This window comes from Pleuronectes platessa, chromosome 10, assembly GCF_947347685.1.
Source record: "Pleuronectes platessa chromosome 10, fPlePla1.1, whole genome shotgun sequence".
NCBI lineage: Eukaryota > Metazoa > Chordata > Actinopteri > Pleuronectiformes > Pleuronectidae > Pleuronectes > Pleuronectes platessa.
Window position 1 is genome coordinate 10456028 of NC_070635.1, and position 15582 is coordinate 10471609.

The 15582-nt window shown below is 41.4% G+C and overlaps 2 protein-coding genes across 2 annotated transcripts in view; both read right to left on the reverse strand.

Annotated features, from left to right (window-relative positions):
• Positions 1 to 54: 54 nt before the first annotated feature.
• si:ch211-120k19.1 (uncharacterized protein LOC563199 homolog) lies at positions 55 to 1736 on the reverse strand. The gene is made up of 5 exons (XM_053432135.1): positions 1570 to 1736; positions 1031 to 1359; positions 771 to 841; positions 315 to 344; positions 55 to 174 (listed from the first exon to the last, which is right to left on the reverse strand). The coding sequence occupies exons 2-5, from the start codon at positions 1347 to 1349 to the stop codon at positions 55 to 57; spliced, it is 540 nt and encodes a 179-aa protein (XP_053288110.1). The 5' UTR covers positions 1350 to 1359; positions 1570 to 1736.
• A 5595-nt stretch (positions 1737 to 7331) lies between these two features.
• The window catches only part of myh14 (myosin, heavy chain 14, non-muscle), a gene marked incomplete in the record, with an annotated part of 26187 nt that continues 17936 nt past the window's right edge, over positions 7332 to 15582 (reverse strand). Inside the window, 13 exon segments of the mRNA XM_053432077.1 lie at positions 7332 to 10816; positions 11819 to 11842; positions 12051 to 12223; positions 12746 to 12854; positions 13299 to 13507; positions 13610 to 13733; positions 13815 to 13903; positions 14005 to 14133; positions 14216 to 14377; positions 14475 to 14687; positions 14772 to 14870; positions 14956 to 15069; positions 15171 to 15419. Of these exon segments, the coding sequence (XP_053288052.1) occupies positions 10627 to 10816; positions 11819 to 11842; positions 12051 to 12223; positions 12746 to 12854; positions 13299 to 13507; positions 13610 to 13733; positions 13815 to 13903; positions 14005 to 14133; positions 14216 to 14377; positions 14475 to 14687; positions 14772 to 14870; positions 14956 to 15069; positions 15171 to 15419 (1884 nt within the window).

Here is a 15582-nt window from a genome sequence, read left to right on the forward strand (position 1 = left end):
TATTATCATTGTTTTTTACAAAATCATTCCACCACTATGCGGAGGATCTTGGGTTTATTCCAGTTTGTGGCTGGGCTGCTCTCTGAGGTGGCACAGGTAGATCGTGAAAGTCAGTGCGATGCCTCCAAGAAACACCGTCCGCGCCACAGGAGGAATCAGGGAAAAGTTCACTGCCTGAAATTATGAAAGAGATGAAAGGAAAACAAAGATCTGTCACTTTACATCTGTGTCTTTATATCAGTACTGTATACATCTGTGAATCTGTTTGTGCAGCAACAAAGTAGATGAAGATGAATAATACATGAAAATCTGACCTGCATTGTTGACCAATATATCACTCCAGCCTAGATAGATAGATAGATAGATAGATAGATGGATGGATAGATAGATAGATAGATAGATAGATAGATAGATAGATAGATAGATAGATAGATAGATAGATGGATAGATGGATAGATATTAAACAGACAAATATTAAAAACAAACTCTTAAATGAGTGAAAAATTTGGCATTAAAAGACTTTCCTAAACAAATAGGTTTAGAGTCATGATTTAAAAACAGGTTAAGGGCTGGCCAGTGTAATCTCTTGCAGGCAAGGAGTTCCAGAGCCTCAGGAACTGATGGCTAAAACCCGGTCACCCTCTGGTACCGAAACCTTGACATATGAACCACTAGCAAGTGTTGTTTGGAAGATATCAGACTATAGCTTGAGCAGAGTTAGCAACTCAGTAACATAAGTAGGAGTAAAATCTTTAAAATAATCAATGTACCTTGTAAGATGTCCAGAATTTCTGTCTCCAGTCTTCAAGAGGATCCTCTTTTTTTTCAAGTAAGCTTAAACCTGAAGAGTCAGAAGTGTGAGGCTGTTATATAAACCCTGTTTTGGGTCTGTCAAGGGTTAGGGTTAGGGTTAGGGTTTGAAAAATAGCAACAAAACAGACATCAGCATTTCATCATTTCCCAAACAGAGCTTCATCTGGTTGGTAGAATAAACACAATACAGATTTAATAGTGATTGTAACACACTTACCGATATAAAAGGCACTGATGGTGAGAGGAGCGGCGACCAGCTGATCCACCACAACTTTCCCTGTCACCGCCTTCACTCCCCCCCCTGGGAGCATCCTCTCCAGCCACCTGAGCCAGTGGTAGTTGAAGTTGGCATGGAAACAGAAACCCACAGTCGCCACTCGGGCCGTCTGACCCCAGTTGATGCCAGTGGAACCCTCTGCTGTGGACCCTCCCAGCACGCTCTGCTGGATCACGTCAGCTGAGGCAAACAGAGTTGTGTATCCCAGGACGTTACTGATGTAGGGGTGAGCTTTGAACAGAGCCCAGGTTCGGTTCATGATGATAAATCTGATGAGAGAAGAATAAAGGCTGAATTCATTCATAAAAAGACCAATGAATGTCACTACTTCACAATGGCACTTTATGAGAGTGAAAGGTTTTAAACAAATTTACAAATAAAACTGAGGTCTAAGGGAATTAAGCAAAATTGACAGTTTGGTTAAAAATGACAAAAATATCACTGGCTATGGCTTTTATCCATGTAAGAGTCAAACCTACCTTTCAGCATGACTTTCCTCACCCTCTCTTTAAATGTCCAAGACCAATGAAACACAAGTTGTCTGATTGGTTGTGTTTGAAGACGTGAGGTAGCTTAGTAGGTGAAACTACGGCCGAGGGAGGTTTTCTGCCCGGGGTCAAAGTTCTGCCAATGTGATAAGACCTTTATCAGCACAATGCAGAGGAGTCTGAGAAAAAACCACATGTAAGGAGGAGTGATAAAGAGGTGAACAAGAGAGTAATATTCTGCGGTTTACTAAAGAGAGGTTATGAAAAAGCAGCCAGACAAACTACAATTATACTGAATAAGGTTAAAATCACAAATAATTGAGCGCAGTTGTGTCAATGAGCTCATGACACACAATGTTTTCATGGCACAATGTGATGTGTTACACCTGTTGTCATGTAAATAAAAGTCACTTGATTAATTGGACCCTATTTCTGTGCAGAACATACTTACCACAGATTATTCCAGCCAAGTGAAGTGTAGAAGTTGAAGCCACAGCAGAAGGTTGACTGTGCAGCTTTCTGGTCGGAGCAACACGTGGTGTCCCTATAAATAGAAGCCACTCCTGCAACAGTGCTTCCCTCGTTTGAGTAACATGGTGGAAGATGCACACAATCTTGAATGAGCACGAAGTCGGGTTGCTGCATTTAAGTTGGAGATGATGTAGTTGAAGCCTCACTTAATCATCGTTTCATCAAGCATCAAGCTCAGGAATCAAACATAAATATACAATATTTTTGTGATAATGTTAATGTAAATATTAAGACATAAGCGAAAATGCTATCAAAAAGAGCTGTGCTCTGACATAGACCTCTAACAACTCCCGGGAAATGCTAATAATCTAGTCTAGATATGCTAAAATACACAGATATATACATAACTTAAAACAGTTTAGCAACACAACAGGCAATAACAATACCAATAACAATTAAATGTGTCATACACATAGTACTGCCCAATTACTGTCTGCTCGCAAGTCTCTACAACCTTCATGTCCATAACCCTAACCCTTACCCTAAACCTAACCCTTCAAAACCTAACCCTAACCCTAACCCTAACTGCTACCCTAACCCTAACAATTCACAAATTGGGTTTTTAAAGTCAGGATCTCTGGATCTGCCCCTTAATCCGCATTTCGATAAAAATTCAATACGTTCTCCCCAAACCCAATCCACATCCCTCCATCACATTTAGAAATTGGTAGAGTTGAAAATGGGTTGTGATCCTGCCAGCAAATCAACAAATTAACAAATTAACAAATTAACAAACAAACCAAGAAACAAACTAAGGTTTAAAATGTAACATCCTTGACTTAGGACCTAAAAGCCCTTCATGGCAGAAGTAAACCAGCAACAGAGAACCATGTGCAAAGAAACATGAGTCAACAGTTGAAAAACCCATAGCAAAATGTGATAATATAAATGTGGAATAAAGGATTTAAAAAGGAATAAAAAATGTGTCGGATTGAATTTTATTGCTCCGTTCTCTGTCAGCTTTGTGAAGAGGACAGCCTGTTCCCCCACCTGCTGCCATAGACATGTTAAATTCTGCACGTTGAAGGTGTGCTATTGAATTGCAAAGGTCAATTAAAGCCACTAGCAACCACGTTAGCTCTTCCCTCTGAGAATGTGATAATTGGGGCCAGAGTTTAAGCAGATCAATTAATTGCTTGTTAACTGCCTCAACCGGTGCGTTTGTGTCTCCCAGTATTTAACAAGCTGCCTTTAGTGTGGCACACAATGGAGAGACGTGTGCACACACCTCAGGGAGCGGTTGACTCCTCAGATAATTGCCTCCTCCTTTTCAGCTCCTCTCATCTCGTCTCACTTCCTCTCCCACTAACAATTTATCAATTTGGATTCCATTCATTCTGCAGAAAAAAAGGGGATTCTGTACATTTGCATTGAGCGCTCACGTCACTTGACTTCATTTGTGCGCACAGACCCAAACACAGACGTACATCCACAATTAAACCAGCACACCTCTCCCTCCCTCCTCCGCCTGCAGCCTCCCCTGCCCTCAGTCTGTGGGCTCACTAGAAGAAACGCAGCAGCCTGTGGAGAAAAGGTAAGAATGATCTTCTGCTTATTTTCTTTTTTTTAATTGCAGCTGAGGAAACAAAGTGCAGTTACTTAATGTTTTTGTAATTTATCAATCCAGATTTAATTATAGGCAGTGGTGGAACAAATACTCAGACCATTTACATTGAAACGAGCAGCAATGCCACCATGTAAAAAAAAAAAACTCTATTACAAGTTAAAAGCCTGCAGTCAAAAGTGTAAGTGTTCAGTTTTATCTACACAATGTACTTAAAAAAAGTAAAACAACACTTTACCATGCAGACAGTGGCTCCTGTTAATGTTATGTTTGTGTATATACAGTACATTATTGAATCACTACCACCGATGAGAAGTCAGTATTTTATAATGCAGCTGGTTGAGGTGGAGCCAGTTTTAAAATGTCCTGTTTGTTACACTGACCTGGTATAATTCACTCTATTTTATAATCTCCGTATAAAATTTGAATATATCAACTTATTCTGAAGGTTAACTAATAACTGCAGCTTTGAAAAAAATATAATAGGGTAAAAATCCAAGTACTTCCCTCTGAGGTGTGAGGAAGCATACAATTAAAACTCATTATTAAAGGAGAAGTTCCCTCAAACTTGCAGTTACCTAAGTAATTGTACTTAGGTACAATTTTTAAATGAAAAGCATTTTAAATTTGGTTCCTTTTCTCATATTAATAAACTGTCTTATATTATTAAAATACATGATAAATATTGTGAAGGTCACAGGCTATGAAATAGAAAAGTCATTATTTTCCTTCCATGTAAAATCCTAAGTGATAGAACAGCTAAGTTGAATTTGTGTCATCTCACCATTTTTACCTACTTTCTTCATTTCTTCATGTTGTCTTTAAATCTCACACCTTCTGTCTCCTCAGCCATGCGACCATCCATCTCTGTTACTCTAGAGCCCGGTTTGGAACAAGGGGGGCCTTGGGGTCGTGACCTCTACACTTTTGTAACCTCAGCAGCAGGTCACATGATGAGGACCCTGCAGAAACCCCGGAAGAACCGGCCGTCCAAACGGCAGGTCAACCACCGCCGCTTTCTGCACAACATGATTCAGAGGTGAGGAGGGACGTCACAGTTAGATCCAGTGTCCTGAGGCTGCGGCTCCCAAACTGGGGGTCAGTCCCAAAAGGAGCTTGCCATATAATTAGATAGAATAGGAGAGAGTATTTCTAATATGCAGAGAGTAGTTTATCAACAGCCTATGATTGCTTCTTTGTTATTAAATTGGCCTAAAATCCTATTAAAAAGTCTAAGAAATTGAAATCACTCTTCAGCTGCATTTCAATTAGACATTGATATTCTCTTTGCTAAGTGAATAAACTTATTTTGTGGAAGTACATAGATTTTTCTGTTTTTCCAAAAGGCGGATTCAAAGTGATAACACTCATGTGTACGTATGATACAAGTGAAGCCATAGCCATCTGGTTCGCCTAGCTTAGCATAAAGACTGGAAACGGAGGGATAGACTAGCTTCATTCCAAAGCAACCGGCAGAAATCCCAACAAGTCATTGTATTTAGCGAAGAAATAGTCCTGCATACAATAAGTGTTGTTTATCACACTTTGGTTTTATAGGAACTACACAAACAAGTATATTTACTAATATGTCAAATTATTCCTTTAAGGGGACATGATTCAAAAAGTTTGGTAGCCACTATCTAGTGACATTTTAAAAGCTAGTGGTGTTTCAACATCTCGTCTTTCTCTCTCTCTACAGAAAGTTTGCAGACATAGAGGCGGCAAACCAGCGAATTGCATCGGAATCGTCTTTGCAGCGAGAGACGCCAGCAGCTGGTAGCCCCTCCCAGAGCGGCCATTTACAAGACCCGGAGAAGGGCAGTGATCACACAGATGCGGATGACGTCTCAAAGTCTGTGACGGACGTCTCTGATGAATCACATCAAACTGAAGTCACTGAAAAGAAGCATCCCGACTCTAAGGATCTGTGGAAACCGCCGCGCAAATCACAACCCAACACCTGCACCACTGTTAAAAACAGCCAGGGCAAAGGAAGGAAGAAAAAGAGAAGTGGAAATCGTAAACTGGTTGAATTCACATCTCTTAGTTCCCCCGATGATACTCATTACTACCAAAGGGCAGAGGTCTATGACAGTCCACTGAAGTCCATCGACAACCTCCCAGAAGACACATCTCTACAGAACTCAAGTTTCGACCAGTTTGGCCAAAACACGGACACGTCTCCGTCCTTCTCTCCAGAGCTCTCTCCTCTGTCTCTGGACTCCTGCGACTTCTCGATCCAGATGTTCACGGACGTCTCGCCCTGCACTCAGGCCCAGAGGAGCATCGCCGACATTGCGGAGAGTCCGTGGGCAGACATCATGGATCTGTTCAGCGTGGGCGGCAAGGACCTGGGGGGCTGCCTGGAAGTAGGCACCTATTTTCAGAGTATCTGTGCAGAGGTCGGAGCAGACGATTCAACATTCGCAGACCAGACAGGTAGTTTCAGCGACAACATGTGGAACGACACGTCTGACATGGAGGATCCATACAATGACAGACATGAGTATGGATATGCATATGGATCCACTTGCAATGGAGACCAGGGATTGACTGTCAATCAAGCTCTAGAGACACAATTCAATCATTTCGAACCGGCTCTTGGTTCAGACTTGGCCCCGAACCAGCTCCCCACGTCGACCAGCTGTTACTACATGACAAACCTGCAGACACACCAGCCAACCGAGGACCTGAGTCCCTGTAAACTTCTTAACTGTGACAAGAACCAGCGTTTTACACCGTTTGAGGGAGTTGCTCAGTCGTTCTCTGCCCCACTTCATAATCCTGTGCACCATCCTGTACCCACACCTCCACATGAACAGGACTGGCTGTTCCCTGATATCCTTAAGGAAAGAAAGTCGCCTGTTTCTGTAGCTGTGTGGAGAATGTCATGAACAAGGCTCCAGAGTGATATGGGTGCATCAATTTCAATCAAACCATGGGAACATTAGTTATACTTTTCATCTGAAACATGACTCAAATCTGATTTCCTAATAATCCAAGTTCAGACACTCAAATGTTCAACCATCTCAAGCAATTAAACCATTTAACAATGACTAACAAAAATAGAAAACATAAATATGAAGTCATGTTTGTAAGAAATAATTTTGAGTATAATCATATTAATTATACCAAGGAGGTTATGTTTCAATGCTGTTTGTTTGCCTGTGAAGAGGATTTCAGCTCATAAATTTCACATTTTCACTCAACAAAATCCTTCTATTTAAAGATTAACTGTTAATTGACAAAGGTTTTGAGACTTTTTAGAATTATTCTTTCGACACATAAACAGTGACGCTGCTGTCTGTTTAAATTACTAGATTAAAATGCGTTTTCCTAATATTTAACTAAATCATTTTATCATGTTACACATTAATACACTCACCATGAATCAATCTGCTTCATTTTTAGGGTTTTCTTGGATATTTGATTTCAGGGCGTGAGCTGATGACAGTAGCAAGTATGACATGTTCTTGTTTAGGTGATAAATATCTGTAAAGGGAATAAAATTCATACATGCTGTCACAAGCATTGCACAATTAAAATGTTATGTCCACTTTTATGTGTTATGTTTTTGTGTAGTGTGCTTGTGTGTGGACTACACAGCAGTGGAAAGAAGAACACACACTCACACAAAGATCAAAACCAACAACATATATTAAAGTTAACCCCAGTCAAATGTTTTATAATTACAGCATCATTAACAAACAAAAAAGGCTAAAACAGTAAAACATGTTTCCAAAAATGTTTCAAGTTCCAGAGTAGCCATAGACAAACACGCAGAGAAAAATAACACCTCAGAGAAGCACCAGCCTCGTCTCTTGCTACAGGTGAACAGAAGCCATCTGTTCTCGTTCCAGCGGTTCACTCCACGCCTCTTCAGATTTCGGTCGATCAGGGCGTGACGCTTAGACGATGATATGACATTTTGAGATCAGAACATTTAGGAGAATCGTACAGAGCGACAAAAATATCAGCTCATTTGGCTTAATGCTGTGTCAGCCTCCTTGGGATAAATTATAACCTGACAAAGCACGCCTGTGTTTGTCCTCACTGGTAAGTGTGTAAAGTGCAGCATTTACACAATATCTTAAAAAAAACACAGCTTGCAACAAAACCATTTGCATATTAGTAAAATAAAACAAATGTACATACAGAAATTAAAAAATGTAACCCTTTGGTAGGGTGTTAAATATATGTCCACAGTAGTCAAACTTTTTCTCGATCCGACTGGTCGGATCTTTCCTCCGCCGTCACTAACTGTGCATTATGGTGGCAAAAAGCTATGATACACATGGGACATCAGGTCTGCAGAGTAGTGCACACACTTAGTGGTCTTGTTTTCTCAGTGCAATATAAACCTGTTAATTAAACAGAAGGAAGAAGAGAAAAGGGCAATCAGAACAACCCTGATAACAGAGAACTGTACTGTACTGGTCCTGTGTGTCATCAACTGTAAACACCAGCTGGATCATTAACCCTTTGCCATAAAGTATCAACATAAATCTAGAAAACAAAACATTCGAGAAATTCCAGGAACATAATATGTAAGAGTTTAGCTACACAATCGTTATTTAGTTCCAATTATGAGTTAAGCGCCAGCGACATTCTTTCTAATTTAAGCAGCATGTCTCAATTCATCAAAGGAACAGGTCAACATCGTGGGGAAAACGTCCGAAGCTGTTTGACGGGGAATCATGTGTCCGAATATTTTTTAACCTGTGATTTCCAGAGTCAGTGCTTACAACGCCTGGGTAAGAAATCGTGCAGCACATAAAGGTGTAAATTAATCTTCACATTTACAGTCAAATAAACAAATAGGCCCATTAACCAAAATGTTGAGCTATTCCTTTAAAACATTTCTGTTTGCAGACACCACATGAACATCCTCAGTCTTAAAGCTGTGACAGGCAACAGGTGCTGACGAAGGTCCCGAACTACACTAAATTAAATTAAAATGACCTTCATCTTTTAAATGTTACAAAAATTCAGAGGATTAACCTCAATTTTTTTTTTCACAGACGGGTTATCATCAAACTCCATCTGTTTGGTGCACACGAATGTTTGCCATTTAGACTTTCGATATCTAGGGTAAAAAAAATCTACTATTTGTTCTACTTGCTGTTTGCAAGTAGAACAAACTCCTCAGTGCCTCCATTGTCTTTTTTATCTAATACTACCTTCTGAAAATGCTTTGAGTCTCGTGCTCACTTATTTCTACAATGGTCTAAACAGGAACTGTGAGCAGAGTGCGACGTTATTCTACTGAAGAAATCCTCCAGACGAGTCACTGGATGAGACTTGAACACCTCACCGGCATCTACTCCTCCCATCTACTCTACTGGACCACTAGTCTACGTTTACTACAGCTCTAAGTCCCTTTTTCTCATCCATACGCCCACCATTTGGTTAAACAGAAAAGCTTTGTTTGATCAATAATTTACACAGTTAATCCGTAAAAAGCAAAATTACAATGTACAAGATGTGTGTCAAAATAAAATGTGATGTTTTATCAGTCTAAAACGAGAAAAAAAAAAAGATGTATTGAGCTGCTTTGGTTAAAAACAAATGAATACAGCAGCAGTTGTGTTGCTGTTGTTGATTTCTACACCAGCAACGACCCGAACCCCAGTGGTCATCCATGCAAAGAGACCCGATCCTGTAACGCTCAGTGAAACGAGGCAAACCTGCCCGACATGTAACACGTGACCCAACATGCAGTGCCTGCAGGAGCAGAAATAATCAAAGCAACTTCTGACACGAAACTGAGCCGTACAGGAAACAACCAGTGATCAATAACTTAAGGTCATATTTCATATAAATTATACAAATTTCAGATTTCTGAAGCAATTGTTAAGATTGTAGTTTAAAGAAATCATCTAATAATACTACTGCATTGTCTAACATACTCATACTAATCTATAGAAAAGGTTTTATCGTTTAATCCCACCTTTAGTGTGACTGCAAGTACAATAGACTGCTTTTTATGGTCAAATGGGCTAAAACTGACCTGTGACATGAAAATGAGATCAATATGTTACTGAACTAATTTTGATTAAATACTGGTTTCTGTACCTTACTGTTTTTTTCCTTCTGTTTTCCAGATAATTCAATTTCCATTATTTAAAAAAAAGTTATTTGACATATGAAGATGTCAAAAAACCCCATCACATTTGCACGAAACACACGTTCATAAAGAAAGTGAAACTCTCTTTTCCATGTCCGCATTTGATTTCCTCTTATTGGCTTTTTCTATGTAACATTAATATAGATTGTCTTAACACCTCTCAGAAGTATTTTCAACCTCCAGCAGCCCTTTGTGAAATCAGATTGTATATTTATTCAATCCTCATCAACGGGTTAAACATGGCTTAGGTTTGAAATACCTCCTAATGTAAAAGACATGAACACCATAATGTTTTCTGCTCTCTGAGCACTGTACAGCATCGTGAAATCAGCTGTTAACAATTCACTTTCCCCTTTGGAACCCTGGGAGATGGAGTTCAGTTTCTTAGAAGTACATTACAGAGATGCAATGTAAGGTAGAAATTTCCAGTCTCTGTTATGTCGCCTGGTTTAGGTCACAGTTAGTTATAAAACAAAAATTATTTCCAGTTGCCCCTCTGTAAATTCTAAATTTTACATCATTTTCTGTACTTAACATATCAGGTTGTTTTATAGTTAAAGCGTCTGACGTATACATCTTATACATCTTATATGTCTTTCTGTTTCTTTCTTACCATTTCTTTTTATAAACTAGTGTTGTTATGTAGTGTGTGTGTGTCACTCCTTCTACCCCAACTAGTCCAGACTATATGTTTGTGTTTGTGTGTGTGTGTGTGTGTGTGTGTGTGTGTGTGTGTGTGTGTGTGTGTGTGTGTGTGTGTGTGTGTGTGTGTGTGTGCGTGTGTGTGTGTTTACGTTTTATGTGTGTTACTGAGTCTACGTGTCCATCACTCTGTGTTGTTGACACTATAAGGTGGTGGAGGGTCCAGGCTGTGTTCAGAGGCGGGATTTGGAGTTCCCGGGATTCCAGAGGAGGGCGTCGGAGAGGCTGGAGGCTCTTCTGAGTCAGAGTTCTCTAATGAGAGGTCATCGACCAACGCTCTGCGTCCACGCATCGCCAGGTTCAACGGTACACGCCTGGACAAGAGGAGAGAGTTACAGTAAGTCTTCTGTGGGATTAGTGCAAGGGGAAACAAACACACTACAGAGCAGTGATTTCTTATACTTTCCGTCAGCTATCTAATTACTGAAAACTAGACACCAAACATTGTGAATCCATGATTTAGAGGATTAGGGTTAGTTATTATTCTTCAATGAATCGATTTTTTATTCTATAAAATTCCAGAAAATAGTGGGAAATGCCAATCACAAGTTTCCAGAACCCAGAGTTACATCTTCCAGTTTTCCAGATTCCAGTTTTGTCCAACCAACAGTTACAGACACAAAGATTTTCAAATTTTTCAACAGAGGAGAAAAGCAACAAATTTTCACAATCACTTGAAAAATGATCTATATTTATGTATATTTGACACTTTTCAGGAAAAGATTAACAAGATTATAACATTTGGGGAAATACGATGATTCACTTTCTATGAGAGTATTGTAAAATTAAAACCTCTGCACAGTAAATGTGAAGCTACAGTCCAGAGCCAGTTATCTTATCTCGGCTTGAGGCCTGGAAACTATCAGCCTGACAAAAGTTAAACAGCATGATATAACTGTTGTTTAATCCGTACAAAACACTAGGTATGATAAAAGCACGTTATGGGTATTATGTTATTTGTCAGGTGGTTTTGTGTCTGAACACAATGCCTTTACTCTGGTTTTTGTATGGATTGAGCAAACGAGGTATAACGTGCCAATCAGTGAGCTTTAGAGTTGCAAGTATTCCGATTTTGTTACTTTTGGAGGCCTGGCCTGCTGTTAATGCTGTGCTAAGCTAACCAGCTGTTGGCCATAGCTTCATATTTACTGTCCCGACACGAGTGGGATCAATTTCTCCCAAATAATTCACTCAAGCAAAAAAAGCGTATTTCTCCCCCCCCCAAAAAAACAATTCTTAAAAAATTGACATATCTAGATGAAATGTATAAAACTTACGACACATGTTAGAAACAAAGAACACACATGGTGACCTACATTTCTGGTCTCCATTCAGGGATGCTGAGTGTTGGTGTGACGCAGACAGATGGACAGTGAGTCAGGGTTAGATGGACACAAATGGATGCAACAAAAGAGCAAAGTAAAACAAATCATATCAAGTTAATGGGGGTTAAAAACAAAACAAGACGACAATAAACAATGATCATTCAAGGACAAAAAAATACACACACACAGTCTCACACACATAAACACAAATACTTATGGTTACCTGAGCTGGCTTCGGAGCGAGGCGATCTCTCGCATCATGGTCTGACAGTTGTCAGTGAGCTCCTCCATTTCTCTCTGCAGCTTCCTCTTCTGGGCGTTGGAGCGAGAGTTCTCCTCCTCCACCTCCTCCAGCTGCCTCTTCAGCTGCTTCAGTCGGACCATGGACTTATCCAGCTGGAGGAGGAGGAGGAGGGGGAGCGTAGGGATGAGTTGGAGGAGAAAGGAGCAAAGAACAGAGAGTATTGCAGAGGTCAGGGTGAGACGTGAGATTGGAGGAAAAAGCGGGCAAGAGAAGGCAGAGAAGGGGACGGGTGCATAAAAGAGAGATTAGTCTGGGAACAGGAGGACTGATGGGGATCAGGAGTCAGATTACATCTCAGATAATCACTGATGATGTTTTGGGAGGAGAGTCAGTGTCACTGCTGTGGTTGAGGGATTCATTTTTCGGAGTCGGGTACGTTCTACCTTCCCAATAAATACACAGATGCAAGGGCAGGATTAGGATTAGGTTGGACTGAGCCAGATGAATCCTTTTTTAGACCCTCTCTGTGTCCCGGGCCAGAAATACAGTAGTGATCTCAGCTGACGTGGTCTCCATTAATAATCATTTCATGCTCTGTCACTAGTTTGACTATTGTGTGTGTGTTTGCTACTGTGAATCACCTGGACTGCAAAAGCAAATGGCAGTTTTCTTACCTGTTCTCTGTACTGGTCTGCATGTCTCCTCTCTTCATCTGCCTGCATCATCACCTCCTTCAGTTTCTTCTCTGTCTTTCGCACCAGTTTGTTGGCGATGGCTCGTTCCCTAAGAATCAAACAGAGCCAAGATCAGTGTCCTGCTGCATCAGGTTAAAAACTTTACCTCCAATTATGTTTAAAAGTTCTCTGAGGAATTAAAAGTCAATTAGATTCTTATATGAGATTATTTATTTTAGATCAATCTACACAACCTATCCCTCATTTGTGTCTCAACCACTGATGCTGCCTTACATGTAATGAATGTAATGCATTATAACAATATTGTAGAATTTATTGCCATGATGTGTTTTGTGTGTGCAATATTGTGATTGAAATGTTGCATATATATATATATATATATCTTAAACTAATGAGGGACAGCACAAAAAAAAACAAAGAAGAAGAAAGTATGAAAGACTTGGAGCAGACCCCCTACAGGTTACTAGTTTAGAGCATTTGAATGTTATCCTCTGTCTGTCTGTGATGACATTTATGTGTCTGTTTCTCTCACTGTCTCTCCTGTTCCACTGTCTCCTCCATTGTCTCGATCTTGGCCTCAAGGGCGGCGACACTGAGCCTGTGTTTGCCCCTCACTGCTCCCTCCATCTCCCCAAGACGGGACTTCAGCTCCTTGTTATGCCTCTCCAGCTGCTCCCGGCCAGCCTCCGCCTTCTGGGCCAAAGTCCTCTCTCCCTGCAGCTGCACCGTCATCGTCTCCACCTGGGATGAGAGCAGCAGCAACAATGTGTAGTTGCGTGAGTGTGTGTGAGTGCAGAAGTGTGTGTGTGTGTGTTTGTGTGTGTTCAGTACTATCTACTGTACCTGCAGAGTCATCTTCCTTTGTCTCTCTGCCAACAGTTCAGCGTTAGTCTGCTCCTCCTCCAGCTCCTCCTCCAGCTGACTGACCCGAGCCTCTAACCTCCGCTTCTCGTCAAACAACGCGGTTCTGGAAAAATTTGCAATTTTAGTGATAGCTACACACAATGCACTGAATAACACAATATATCAGTAGTAAAGAGATACTAACTTTCCAGAGCTGCTGTTGACCATTTCGTCAGCGACCTCGTCTCTTTCCTGCTGAGCCTGTCTCTTCTGTCTCTCTGATACAGACAGTTCCTATACAGTGAATGGAAGCAAAGTCAATTAAAACACTGATAATCAGAATAAATGCATTCATGTAAAATTTCTTTTAATTAAAAATGTTCACTTCAACACACCTCTGTTAATTGCAGGACTTCTGCCTCGAGGGTTTGGATTTTCTTCTCGCTGTCTTTAAACTGGGTGATCACCTCCTCCCGAGTCAACTTGTTCTCATCCAGCTCGCGCAGAACTTCTTTCATTTGACCCTGTGAAATATAAAATTAAACGTGAAAAAGACAGTATATTGAAAAGCGTAACAAAATTGTGCTTTTGTAAAGGGAAATTTACCTGCAGCCTCCGTAGCTGCTTCATAGCATCCTCTTTGCCACGGCTGGATGTCTCCACATGGGCCTCGGATTCCTGCAGCTCTGCTTCCAGCTGCTTCTTGGAGGACACAGCCTGAGAGCGTTGAGTCCTCTCCTCCTCCAGCTGGATCTCCAGCTCCCTCACCTGGCATAGAAATGAGGTCGAGAGCATTTTGAGTGTTTGGCAGAAAGGAGTAGCAGCAATGCTTTATATGAATTCCTCCTTCCTTCCCCGATCAAACCTGTTTGCTTAGTGCCCTTCTCTTCTCCTCTCCCTTCTCCTCATTGGTACTGATCTCCCTCTCAAACTGAGCTTTGAGCGCCTGCAAGGTGACATCCAGCCTCAGCCTCGAGTTCTCTGCCTCCGTCAGCTCCTCCTCCAGCTCCTGTGTCTGAACTCGCAGGTTCTGGGCTTCTGTTTCTAAGGTCCTCCGGCTCCGCTCAAGCTCATGAACCTAATCCAAAGGCAGAAGAGGCCGTGACTAACTCAGGATCGAAACAGAGGAATAACAAACAAGTCCCATGAGAAGGGTCCTTACGCTCTTGCCGACGTCATCCTGCTGGTTGACAAGCTGCTCCATTTCTGCACGGAGCTGCTTGTTGGACCTCTCTAGCTCTTCCCTCTGGTCCTGGGCCTCCTACAAACCGAATCACAGAGGATTAATCAACACAATCCATTTACATAATGAACCTGCTTAGGTTGTCTGCTCTCGAATAATTTACCTGCAGGGCCCGGGACAGCGCAAGATATCTCGTGTCCTTCTCTCGGCTGTCTGCCTCAGCTCTGTCCTTCTCCTCTGCAAGCCGAGCACTCACCGCCTTCTCCTCAGCCAGACACTGGTGGACAAAGAGGATCAGGTAAAGTTAGAGGTCAGAAGGAAACAATGCAGTTTAAATGTTGCAGCCTGTGCAAAGAAGCAATCCGAGGAGTCTCTCACCTGGTCAAACTTTTTCTGCCTCTTCTCCAGGCCCGTGCAGTTCGTCCTCTCCCTCTGCAAGGCCAGCGTCATGTCCTCTATCTCCTCCCTGAGACGTTCCCTCTGCCTCTCCGCTCTCTCTTTCTCCTCTTCCCTCTGGCGCTCCCTCTGGACAGTAGCGTCCAGCTCCCTCTGAAGTTTCCTGCGTGTCTCCTCTCCAACTTCCACTGCAGTGTTCACCTCCTCCGACTGCTTACGAACCTCTGCCAGCTGCGGGAGGGGAACAGAGACGGTTTCATAATATTGAAGTGAAGATCTAACTTCTTCTTCTACATATTTGCTCTATTTGTGAATTATGAGCGGAACTACTTGAAGAACATCTACTATATTATTACTAATATTATATTGTGATTATCTCTGAGGCAATTTTGGA